Source organism: Heterocephalus glaber, unplaced genomic scaffold (assembly GCF_053883595.1).
Source record: "Heterocephalus glaber isolate CG9 unplaced genomic scaffold, H.glaber_assembly_v1.0 deba00001446, whole genome shotgun sequence".
Classification (NCBI taxonomy): Eukaryota; Metazoa; Chordata; class Mammalia; order Rodentia; family Bathyergidae; genus Heterocephalus; species Heterocephalus glaber.
In genome coordinates, this window is record NW_028258298.1 from 4,448,818 (window position 1) to 4,462,124 (window position 13,307).

Consider the following 13,307-nt stretch of genomic DNA (forward strand, 5'->3'; position numbering starts at 1 on the left):
GGGACACCATCTCTAGGTTGATGTTATAATAGAAGAGACATGGATCTCAGGACAGATGGCAATTACTGAGGGCTCTGGACCTTTCCTCTGCCTTCCTCTGCCTCCTTACTCCATGCCTGGCCCAGTTAGCTTTCATTTCTGTTGTTAGGTTGCAAGATGCTTTCCCTGAAGGTTTCTGGTCTCGAACTCAGTTTCCCCACTGTGAGTGTTAGGGAGGTCCCTGCTCACCCGGGGCTCACACGCGCATTCTGCTGCTTCTCCAGGTTATGTAAGAGGAGTCAGCCAAGGATGCCTGGAAGTTGACTCCTTTACTCTCATACCCATCCGTGCCCCAGGGGAGAGGAAAGAGAGTTGAAACCAGACTCCCTGGTGGGCCCAGCAGGCGACATCATGCATACCCCCCCCACACACACACAAACAAGACCCACCACCCTGGCCTCCTTGTCTTCCCACACAGGTCCCTCTAGTGCTCCCACCTTCCTTTCTGAGCCCCAGCCAAGGGTGCAAGCACATTGATTCTTTCCAGGGTGGGTGGACCCTTCTGTCTCCCTTCTGCGAATCTGCTGAAGGCAGTGGTAGTTCCCCCAGCCTGACCTCCGAAGGGGTCAGTCAGAGCAGTCTTAGACCCCGAAAGACCCTGAGAGCCCTGTGTTGTAGTGAGAGAAGAGAAAGAGGCAGCGGGACGCCTGTCCTTTCTCACCGACAGAGGGAACTTTCCTCTGGGAATACAACTGCATAGGAAACAGCCTTCCTCTGGCCGGGCTCCTCCTGGAGAGCCCCGCTAGACCACCTAGGGAAAGTTTCTCTGCCTGCCTTGCCCCTATGACTTCAGGCACCTGTGATATGAAAGCGGTGACCAGAGCCCCAAAGACAGGGTGGGTGGAAAGGAGCAGGTTAGCATCTAATTCTGCTGCCAGAAGAAATGCGAAGGCTGGGGCAGGGGTGGGGGCCACACAGCGCAGCAAATGGACTCAAGGCAGAGGCAGATCCTGAATGCACCTGAATCCCACACAGCAAGCAGCAGAGGAGCCCTAGCCAGAGAGCAAGCTCTCCCTGAAAGGCAGTCCTGCCAGGGCTTCCCAGCCCCATAAATAAACAGTAAATTAGCATTCGGCTCTTCGTGCCTCTCTCCCTTCAACTTAGAACAGCTTTCCTGAATTTTGGAGCCTTTGCTTTCACTGCCTTTTATCTGCTTGTAACCCCCAGCATCACCCCCCACCCTGCAGCCTCTGCCACACACCCCCAAAAGCATTCAGAACTAACACAGTTGTTCAGCACTGCCGCAAATTGATTCATCCCTTGAAGCAAGATCACTGACCAGCACCTTACTGGCAGCCCCTGATTATTTCTAGTCTGCATCTTCTCCTTTGCTCCTTTTGGAAGCTTTGCAAGTTCACCGGCCGATATTTAAAGTTTCCTCCTGTAATTTCTTCTCAGTCGCATAAGCAACACATTAACAACCCCGCTGCCCTCCCCAGCTGTATTTTTTCCTGGCTTACATATGTGCTCTGATGTGTATGTGTGCAAGAATGTACAGGAAGCCAGCAGCCCAGCACTTAAGTGGGGACCTAACAGGAGTAGCAGACTCATTTTATGCATATACATCTCCTATTCTGGGAGCAGCCAGAACCCAATCAATATTCTCACAGCCTGGTTGGGGAATGAAGTCCCAGCCATGCTGTTTAAATGCTCTCTCTTCCACCTGCAAGCCGCGCAGCAGAGCCGGCTCAGGGAGTCTGCGAATCATATACAGCACACCTTACCATCCCTGATCCACAGTAGCCAAATCAATAGCAAGCGCTTACCTTGGAAGAGACACAGAGCAGCCAGCCCCGTGAAGATTGCCCAAGAGATAGAATTGTGCATTTTTGCCTGAATGGTTTTCATGATTTTTTTTCTTCTTCTTTTTCTTCTTTTTTGTCAGGTTCAGTTTTTTCCCTTTCTTTTTTTTTTTTTTTTTTTCCTGATAGATTGTGCAGCTCTCAAGCTCGTACAAGGAGGTTTAAATCCACTGTTTTGCTGAAGGACACAAGGAAGCTGCGGGTGTGAGAGAGTGTGACTTCCCCGTAATTATCTCCACTCATACTCTGGCACTGAGACACGTTGTACAATCTGGCCCTGGACAGCCCTCCTACAAGCTGCAATCATTGGTTCTAATCCAAGGATTGACAGAGCTGCAACACACGCGCACGGGCACACACACGCACACACACACTCAGGAATCATTTACTGGGCAAATCAGGCTAGCTGATTAAAGAGACAGGAGCCTGGAGAGATAGCATGATAAATGCCACTTTGCCCCTTCTATATTACTTCCATTTTTTAAACTGACAGTCTCAGACCCCCAAGCATCAGAAAATCCCTCTTCCCCTAGCGTTCCCTGGCCTCCTGAACTCAGATTCCTTTTACACTGGAAAAATCCCGTAACCAGAGACAGATTAGGGGAAATTTTAAAGAGACATTGTCATGCTCAGTGAAACTTGCAAAGGTGAGAGTCAAATTTCATTGCTTGGTTCTTATTTTTCTCTCCAATAAAATATCATTCAACAACGAGGTTCTTTCTCTTCCCCTCATCAACCTTTGTGCTTAATAATAAATAATTTTCTATTTCCTTCTCCTGTCACTCCTGTTTCAGAATACCTATATCACTCTTATTTTTCCTTCACTTTACTTCTTGAAATCATCGATGTGATACCATGAAAAGGAATACAGTGTGTGGGATTTGAAGAGCAGGTCCTAAGTCCAAATATGGAAAAGCTTCCCCAAAGAGAGCAAAGTGAGTTGATTCCTTATGCCTTAGTGAATCTGCAATCTCTGAAATTAATGATTTAAACTACAGCAGGACAGATTTAAGGTAGACACACTGAAGGACTTTCCGACTAGACTTTGTGTGTAGTTATTAGATATTGTCAGAGAGTTACATTCATCTCCTTGGTGATAAGTAAGAATAAAAACCAGACAGTAATAGAATGGATATAATGACTTCTTAAGAGATCTGATTCTAAGGCCTGAGAAGTTGTTGATGATCCTTATTTTTGCCTTCTTATGTGAAGCAAGTTATATGATGTAAATAAAATTCTGGAAAACTTAGCTCTTCACAGAATCTTCCCTTGTTAATCCTGACAAATTCATATCCCAACAGGCTTCAAAATACATTTTTGAGAAATCTTCCAGGCTTCACAGCTAATTACTATACTTCCTTATGATTCCCATATAAATTTTAATATTCGGTATCAGACTAAGTAGAACCACAGCGCTTGTCGACTGTTGATATTTGTCGTCACAAAGGTGGCACGGAAGCAGTAATCCCATTTTGGACAAGTCCATCAGCACTGCCGCCCAGTATGTTTTGCACCTGGCTGCGGGAAGCTCCCTCTAGAGGTATGCGGCACAGCAACCCCAAGCTGAAGGATTCTGGGGGCCTGTCCTGGACCCGAAGTTAAGCACTACACAAACTGAGGGCAGGTCATTTTACCTCTGTCAGCCTTGACCCCTTGTCTACAAAGTCTGGAAACAGGAATAGTTCCTCAGTCCTCTTCCATTTTAAAAGGTATTTTATATTACCTGGTATTTCTTTCTTCTGCCATTAAGTTCTAATTCATACATCTATCAAAATCTCCTGGATATTGTGAACTCTGAGTGGACATAAATATTATCTTTATATGAGTCTTTTGTGCAGTGCTCAGCATAGTGACATGTGTAATTAAATGCTTTGGGGCAACTGTGACAGTAGGTGATAACAGAGCAGTGTGGACAGAAGAGTGGTTTCCTTTACCACATTGCCCTTCTCTCCAGAATAACAATAATATCCACAGGTTGTGGATGGTCTTCAATCCCAAGCTGCAGAGGCAGAGACACTAACATTTGCAAATGTTCCCACCTTCAACTACAATGGGTCCATTCAGTTAGTGGTTTCTATTAAGTCCAGAGCTATACATGTGACAACCGTCAGAAATGAGTCATCCTAGCCAGTATTTCTTGAGCATTTGTTATGTCCTAGCCACGAGTCACAGTGTTTGTGTGCATTTTTCCCATCAGATCCTCAGCCCATGAAGCAGTGCTGTTATCGTGCTCATGTGTAGATGAGGGTGTTGAGGCTCAGAAACAATGTTGTCCACAGCTACAGAAGTCTTAAAACAAGGACTCAGGATCTGAATGCAAGCATTTATCTCTCAAGTATAATATACTATGCTAAGGGACCCAAAGAACTATCAGATAATTCTTACATATAATCTCTTTTGCTAATTTATTGATGTGAGATTACAAAATATTATGTGCTGTAAAACAGCACACATACTGATGTAAAATACAGGAAAACCCATATACTGCTTTTACTATTACCTAATTGGTTTGGAAGTGGTTGGTATGTAAAATTAACTTTATCCGGCAGCTCGTGATAGTTTGCTGTTTTCTTATGATAGTTTTCTCAAGTTCTGTGGGGGCAATGGAAGTCATGATCTGCATTCAGACAGAGGTAGAAACTACCAGATTTAAGGCACAGAGAAGAGTATGCAAATAGAAGGTTCAGAATTTAAAAGCTAGAATTGGAAATAGGCCTGGTAAATTTGGGGTCCTAAACATCTGTCTGAGATCCTCCACCTTACCTTGCCGTACTGGGATGAAATTTAAGAAAGTAAGGCGAAGTCTGATCCTCAGTAGTTATTTTCTGCCCACAAGTAACGTAATGGCATTAATTGTCCTCTATGTAACTTTTTCTTTTTTTCCCTTTAACTTTCTGCCTGAGCACAGGAACCAAAGCTGCCTCTTCCTGGGCTCAAATCTCAGCTCTGCCCCCTAGAGGCTATGGGACTTCAGTGGCGTTGTCCCACCTCCATCCAACCATAACCCCTTATCCAACCATAGCCACACATCACATCCCCTAATTATCCTTTATTTTTTATTTGAATCAAATTGAGACTCATGTGGGCCCTATGTCATTGGGAGAAACCATCTGTGCTTAGGAAAGGAGCCTCTTGGACAGAGCAGTTTCGGAATGGTTCTTTGTGCATTCACAGAGACAACCCCCCCGCCCCCCCCCCCAGGGACTACAGAAGCAAAAGTCTAATTTGAGCTCTGAGTGCTGCTAAATGCTGAACTATCCAGAGACCTACATCTCTTTCAATGCTTGATTTTACCACAACTAGTAAAATTTCCCAGTGGCCTTCGGGTTTTGAAAAAGTAGACAGTTAACTTCCTGCTGGAGGAGGCATTGTTTCCTTTCCTTTGTCATGGGGCTTAGCTCAGTGTCACCAGAACAGACCAGTTGGATCATTCAGAGCTCATCGTTGTAATTACAGATTGCTGATCCTGGGCTATTTATGGGAGAATTTTGTTCACCCTGGCCCATTCCTCACTGAATGAAATGGGTCACACAGATAGAGGAAGCTTTCTTCCTATGCACTTTCCACTCAAGTCTCAGGGTCTACCAGGCCTAAAGCTGTAAGCACCATTGCTGCAACAGCCCTACACAGGGAGTAGCCTGGGGCTTCCATCTTGGAGTGGCCTGTGCCTATGTTTGGGGACTTCTGTGACTAGAAGTAGGCAATGAGTAGTGAACCTCTGATTGGAGAAAGCTGTGATTGGAAGGAACGCTTTTAAATGGCAGTTCCTTACTCAACAATCAGAGCTCCTTCCTCTGAGTTGGAAGTCTCAAGTACTTCTTCTCATCAGGTCTTCAAGACTCATACTGCCCCTTGGGTCAGCCATTCTCCTGCTGTGTGCCATTTATTTCCTGGTTCATGGGTCAGCTGTTTTTCGGAGAAGGATAAATGGCCCAAGGCAAAATTAATATCAGGAAAGGGAATTCATATTCTATGCAGAATGGTAGTCTGTCCCATCCACTCTTCTTGAAGTTCTGAGAAACTTACTATAGAAATGATTCTTCTGTGTGCAGATAAAGAAGGAAGGGCCATAAGAAGTGAGGAAGGGAAACAGATGAGGTCTTTTACTTCTGAAGGGAGGGCAGCCAGAATTGTATTTCATAAACCTTTCATCATCAGGAAGCTGAAGATTCTGCCCAGTGTGCGATGAGCTGGTACAAATAAGGATTGATTCTCTGCACACTGCCCCCATGTGCACCTGTCACCTTCCGCAAGTGCAGACAATAAGTCCAGGAAGGTCACCATGGGACCTGGCTGGCCTGCTGTCCAAATCCCAGCTGAACTCTGACAGCAGCCCTCCAGCCCCAGGAGAAAGGATGAACAATCCTGTGGGTGTGGGGGCCAGGCCCAGAGGACAGGCATTCAGAATGCCACAGCCAGGGGAGGAGGAGGTAGGTGTGTGTGGCATGTGTGAGGGAGGCAGAAAGGAGAGTGGAGGCAGTGTTTTTATTTCTCTCGGCTATTATGGAAAGAACTGCGGGAGCTTAAATCTAAAGAGCAGCGCTGAAATAATGTTCAGGACTTAACAAAAGCCGCTGCTCCACTCTGCCATCCACCTGCTGTGGCCTGCCTCTGCCAAGGCTCCCATGCCGTCGGTGAGCTCACATGCCCAGATGCTCAGACCAGCCCTGCCTCGGGGGAGCAGGAAGCCGGCCTGCCCTCTGCACATCTGGGGCTGAGCAGGGTTCAGTGTTCACTTGCCATACCATTTCAGGGAGGGCAAGGGCTCTGCAGGAGGAAGGCCATCTCCTGTCTTTGGAAGGTCTCTCCCCAGAGGGGGCAGTCACCATGGCCATCTTGGATGTGGCGCCTCTCTATGATCAATTTTGATGTGAATAGCAGGGGTATTGGTACAGACTGCATCAAAATTGCATAGGCCCAGTCTGAGAATTTGAGTTAGACCAAGAAATTTCTTGATTTATTGATAATTTACCTACATTTATATTAAGTTGAAAGTATAACTGAACACAGAAATTAAGGATATAGTAGTTTAAGTCTGTAGTCCCACAAAGGAAAGTTTCATAATGAGTTGTAGGCACAGTCATCTGGCCTTTATTTCTACAAACTATCATCAGTATCTCAAATAGAAGCAACGTGATATAGTGGTATAATGGAAAAATCAGAAGTCCTGCACTGAGTCAAATTCAACTTATGATCTTCAGTCAGGTGATGCTGAATGTTCTCCTCTCATCTTCCATTTCACCCTTAAAGTGGAAATCATAATATCTTCCTCACAGTTGTTGTAGACACTAGTAGCCTCCTAGTACAATGACTGGCACACACATGCATTGGCTCCTTGTCTTTCTATCTGGTTTGTTTGAAAGAACAAATTGATACGCTGATGAGCTAACATTCCATGCGAACTTCATAGTTGACTTGCTGCCATACTCCTGGTGCGGAAGTGGGCATACAACTCTGGCCTGGCCAGTTTCTTCTCTGAGAGATTTCTAGGTATTTTCAGGACAGGGGCACCATAGCTTGGTGGGGAATCTTCCTAACATGTCAAGAACATCTGCAAGAAAATGAGACCAACATAAAAGAAAGTAGAACCAAGAGAAGACATCATTGAAAATAGGATAAGCCATACCTGAAGCCAGACATAGCCCTCAGAATTCCTGGCTGATTCTTTTATTTGTTTAAGTCAGTTTGAGTTCAATTTCTGTCCCTTGCAGCTGAAAGGGTTCACACATACAGGTCCCAGGTAAAGGAGAGTGAATAATAATTTCTTGTTTACTTACTTTATACATGACTTTCTCTAATATTGCAAATGTTTAGATGCTGTATGAAGCTTGTAGGAGATAGAATATCTTCCACAGTAATGTAGGTGTCTGAAGCCTTTTATTTTAAGAGAAAACCAAGCAGTCAGTGTTGTTATCAAATTGGAACTAAAATAAGGTCATGGATAGAGTCACAATGGGCCACTTCCATCCTTCTCTCAAGGTAGAGATGTGATGGGTAGGATAAACCACTATATACATAGGACACCAGTATTGTATATAATTATGTGTGATATATATTAAAATATGCATATTTAGCAATGCTACTGATCAAACTCAGTGCCACATGGATGCTAAGCAAATGCTGTACCACTGAGCTGCATCCCCAGCCCCCTAATGTCTGATAAGCATCGCCTGTGTGTGTATTCTGTATGTATCCCTTACCTACCCCCATAAAATGTGCATACCATTATTTATATTTTGCAAGTAAAAAGATTAACTGATATTCATGGTTGGCCAAGTGGTAATTAGTCAGGCCTCCTCAACATCTAAGAGCCTGCTTCCCCCCTCCCCCCCAACTCTTGGCTACAATTCAAGGGAAACTTGGACTCAGAATGAAAAAGATCATGGCAGCCCTGCATGGTCAAACAGACATTGACACTAACCATCTTCAAAGCAAAGAAGGAACAGCTCCCTCAAAGTTAGGGGAACGGCATAGAAAAGGGTTGGAGTGACTCAAAGGCCAGTGGGAACAAGCAGGATTTGCCCTCTGTGGTTCTGAGGCTGTATGCTCAAGCGTACTAAGAGTTCATGGAGGTTGGGCCAGAATTGGAGGGCAATAAAAAGGTTTTCTCTGAATCTGAGAAGCATCACTGCTATTGATTATGAGCAAGAAAATTAAAGCAATAAAAACTGCTATTTCTGAAGTAAAAAAGGAGTCATGCATGCCACTCCTCAGAGAAGCCTTCTCTGGCTATCTGTACTTGAATAGGTGCCTGTCTGCCCTATGCTTCCCTTAGTCCTATTGTCCAGATTCTGTGACAGAGGTTTAGCCCCATTGGCTGCTGAGCTTTTAGCACGTCACACATGTGACCAACTCGGGTACCCTTGGGCCCTGGCAAGCTCTACTTTGCAGGTGTGCCCACCTGGCAGATGACCAGAGCATAGTATATGGGGTGGGAGTGGGGGGTCAAGTGCATGCTCAAAGCAAGGTGAAGTGACTTTTGGCACACCTAATGAAGACTCACTTCCCTATGCTGGACCTGAGGACAAGCCCATTTGCCAATTAAGTGTCATTTCTTTGCTCTGGGCTATTTCTTCCCATGTACATATGTGCTTTGTAAACCTGGTAGGAGAAGATTTATAAATTTTTCCATTATTTTAACCTCATACTGTACTTATTCTATGTAAAAACATGCTGAGGCCTACCAGGTGAATTTTGGGGAATGTTCTACTTTCAGCAGAGTTTGGTAACCCATCTGCCAATATCCCACACTGCCATTTTTCACTGGGAAGAGGTACCTGGGGAAGGTCAGTCACATACTTAGGATCATATAGGCAGAACTGGGAATAGGATCGACTCATCTGGCTCCACATCCAATGCTCTTTTATTCCAGAATGTGTCCCAGTGCCTCAGTTCAAAATTTGACTGAATGGCTATTTATGACTTCTTTCTGCCCCCCTCCCGATGAATCCATTCTGGCTGGTTTATCTAAACTTCTCTCTGTTGTAACTGAAAGTTGTACGTCTTCGTTGAACACATTTAGCTATTGTCTATCACTTAATGTGAGTTGAAGGGGACCCAGCTTCTTTACAATGGATGAGTGATGAATGAAGGCATTTTCGTGAGACCAGGACAGCTCGGAGGCCCTGACAGGATGTAGGCAGCTGGGATGTGGGGAAAGGGGAGGAAAGGACAAGAGCAGAGACCTTGGAGTCAGGTTTAGACACTAAGAGCTAGCCTTCTTAGTAACTCTGATTTTCCCGAAGGAAGACAAGAGGTCTAGGCCTTGGAGGGCTTGCTGTAGCACTTTTCTCATACACATGACTTACACCTGTGTCACCCACTGCAAGCAACATCTAATCAAGGGGAAAGGGTTAGATTCTTCAAGGAGGGTATCAGTGGAGTCTGTGGGGATCTGACTAGCCTAGGCAGCAATAGCTATTCATCTTGAGGCATTTGACTGAGTCTAACCCACAGTAGGATACAAAAGAGACATATAAAAGTTTAAAATCATATCATGTGTCATACTGAAGAATAATGGTAATTTCTACAGGAGCATGTATATATTTTTAATTTCTGAATGAATTAAGTGCTTATAAAAGGTGTTGAATTGGCAGCCTAGAAAGCTGGTGTACTTGATTTGTGCCCAGCTAGGAAAGAGAGAGACAGTTGCCTGAATCATTTCTGAGTGTTCTGAGCCACCCACCTGTATACTCTGGCCTTCCTTTCATTAAGAATTATGATCTGTTTACCTCTGTGCAGATCCTTCCTGCCTATGTGGGCTCCAGATAAAGGTGGCATCAGGGCCAAATGGTAGGGAAATCCAGTAAGTGGTCTGGAGGTCCATAATAAACACAGTGGCCTGTGACCATCATTTATGGACAAGTCTATAACACAAACACTTGTATATCTCTCTCTAAGCTGTATTTCTGTTTTCAATGCATATTTGCAAATTTATTTCATAATCTCATAAAATATTTGTTCAATCATGCTTGTTTTTGTCACTTTTTTGGATGGGAGACTGAGGCACAGAAAATGTTAGCATGCAAGGTCAGAAAGTTATCTTAGAAAAGTGACAGGACTATAAATAGGACCCAGATCTCCTTATTTTCAGTGAAGACAGAAGTTCCACTCCCAGTGAAAATGCTGCTGCAGCACTGAAGATGGAGTTGGGACTTAGGTGATCAAGTAACCTACCCTCTTTCCACTGTCCAGTTTGGTCCTCCTTGTTTAATACTGAGCAAATAAGAAAACACAGAGAAGGCAATGACAATGATAAAACAGCATCTAATGAAAGGAGAGCATCTCTGTTGAGATAGATCACAGGCCTGGAGACACAAAACTGGGGTGGCCACAGAGATGAGGCGGCTCTGGCATCTTACCTTGGTCCCCACTCACACAGAGCTCTTCTTTACAGAATGCTTAAGCTGTCTGAGCCTCAGATGCCCCATTAGGAACTGGGGAAGGAGAAAATTGGAATTAAACACAGCAAACAGACACATGTATGAAGCCATTGGTTCTCAGAAGGCTCAGGGTCTATATTAGCTCACCTACTGGAGGAGCATTATTCTTTCAGTCAGGTAGAAAAATATGATAATTTGGGGAGGAGTTATTTTTTAAGGAAATGAAAGACTGATTTTATATTACAATTTGATTTTTACTGGCCCTAACTTTGATTTATTTTCATTTTTGTCTGCTTTTTATTTTGTTTGCTTGTTTTGATTAAGAGTTGGTTGTTGATTTAATAGATGAGCTAGGCTTCACTATATCTTCATTGCACTTAGTCCAGAAAAGATTTCTGTAAGTTGCACACATTAGTAAAAAATCAAAATACATTAAACTTGGCCACCAAAATGTGGGAGAAGTGACTCCAGGTGGAAGGTTCTTCATGCCATGCATTAGAAGGTCTGCTTATGAAAGAAGGTGATATTCTGATGTCCTCAGTGCCTAACTTTCTGCCACTGTGAATAGACTCGTGCGCACATGTAGACATGGTTCATGCCTTACACAGCAATCCAGGAGTACCATTGTGCAGCCACAAAGGCTGCTGTGGGGAAAAGTGACTTTAATAAGTATGTTTGTGTTTGATGTTATTAGAAATGAAATGTTTGTAGAAATGTCACTGCACAAGTAAGGCACTTACATGGGGCAAGGATATGTGATTCTCAATAAAGACGAAAAGTATAGTCACACACACACACACACACACACACACACACACACTTTTTCTCTTTTGATTATATGTTCTCCATTCACAATAGCAGTTCAATCAAAGACATGCAGAAGTGCATACAGAAAGAACAATCAGAATTTTCATGGTAACATTGGTTATTGTAGTATGCTTTACTCATCTTTTGATTTCCCATTTTACAAATGGGAAAAGTGAGCAGCAAGAAGATGAAGGAATCATGGTATAATCAAGCAGGAAAGGGAATTCACTAGTTCTAACTCTCAGTCCTGACATTGCAATTACCAACCCCAGATGAAATCCTCACTTTAGAAGAACTATGGTCCTTTTACAAAAATCCTGAATGAATGATTTTTTTCCTCTAAATATTGCATAGAACTTTACTGTATTTCTCTGTCAAGTCAGAGTGACTTAAAGATGTATATTCATAAATCAGTTATCACTAAGCATTTATGAGCTTCATCAGTTTCACTATATTCAGGCATTGTGATAGGCTCTGTGTCTTATATAAATATGGTAACAAAGCATCTGTGTATCCAGGAGGGCGCCATGTACTTATTCACTCATTGGATTAATGGTCCAAGACTCACTTAGAACCTGTAGTGAGACAGGCACTTTCCTAGTACTACAGGCTCAACTATTAGCAGATTTTACCTAAAGTTACTCATAGGTTAAATGGAAAATTGGCTAACAGTTTATATTGAATATTATAATTAAGTCAATCAAGGTAAGTAATAATAACTAATAAAAAAGAAAGCTATAATCTCAGTAGTTTATGCAAAAACGTTATTTTGTGGCTTATACTAAGTCCTTTGTGAATACCAAGAGATCAATCAGGAGGTCAAAAAAGGAATTTGTGCAAAAAGAATGAAGCCCCCAATCTAAGCCAATGGCATTGGCCAAGAAAGTGGAAGTTGGATTTTAGAGATCCTACATGAAAAGTTCTGTGCTGGAAGATCCCCTCCGCTAGAGACTAATAAATGTCAGGGCAGTTTTACTGGACATAAAGATTTTGTGTTCAATAATATTTTTTAGAGGCATGTATTTTATTTAGTATATATGCATATACAAACATACACAGTTTTCATAACTAACAAATTCTTAAACTGTAGCTTCTTTAAAAGCACATGAATAAGATTACTATTGATACTTGCAAATCTCTCAGAATTATAGTTCTCTCTAAATCCTTTATTACGAGTTTAAACAAAAGTTCCAAGGAAGAGGTCATTTATCTGAAAGTCACATTTTACCATAAGGAGAGAAAAATAAGAAAACATAGCATTATACAACATAAAATGTGTGTGGCAAACATTCTAGTGAAATTTTCCCCCATTCAGATCTTTTTTTATGTTACAGTCTATTAAAGTGACATACTGAGACCAAATAATATTAGTAATATTAATGACATAGTCAAGGGGACAGGGGAGCATAATCTAAGTTCTGACCAATATAGGTTAAAAATAACAGAGCAGAAAGAAACCAGTCCTCTTTATAGTTCAATTGAAAGTGTTATTGATGTTATAATTTTGCAAAAGCAAATAACACTTAACATCTTAAACTCAAATATCAGAGATCCTTGTCATGGGAAAGACCAGCGGTTCTGGTGGGTCCACAGAAGTGGAATAAGGGACAGGAAGAAAAGATAAGGTAAGATTCTTTGTTCTCAGAGAAAGAAGAAGTATAATGATTAAATATTTTTTAGAATATATTTAATTCCATGTGTTAAAATAAGTGGATAATGCACAGAAAGGGCAAAAGACACTGTATAACTTCCAAACTACTGAGAAAAAAATAGGAAA

General features: G+C 42.7%; 1 protein-coding gene across 4 annotated transcripts in view; it reads right to left on the reverse strand.

Moving 5' to 3' along the window:
- Ntm (neurotrimin) overlaps window positions 1–2,268 on the reverse strand; it is a 981,237-nt gene extending 978,969 nt beyond the window's left edge. For 2 of the 4 annotated variants that reach the window (XM_087214236.1, XM_004862654.4), the window contains exon 1: window positions 1,806–2,268. In XM_087214236.1, coding sequence (XP_087070362.1) covers window positions 1,806–1,887 — 82 coding nt within the window. In that variant the 5' untranslated portion in view covers window positions 1,888–2,268. The remainder of the gene's footprint in view (window positions 1–1,805) is intronic. The other 2 variants (XM_087214235.1, XM_087214237.1) reach the window with 2 other exon arrangements.
- Between the last annotated feature and the right edge of the window lie 11,039 nt (window positions 2,269–13,307).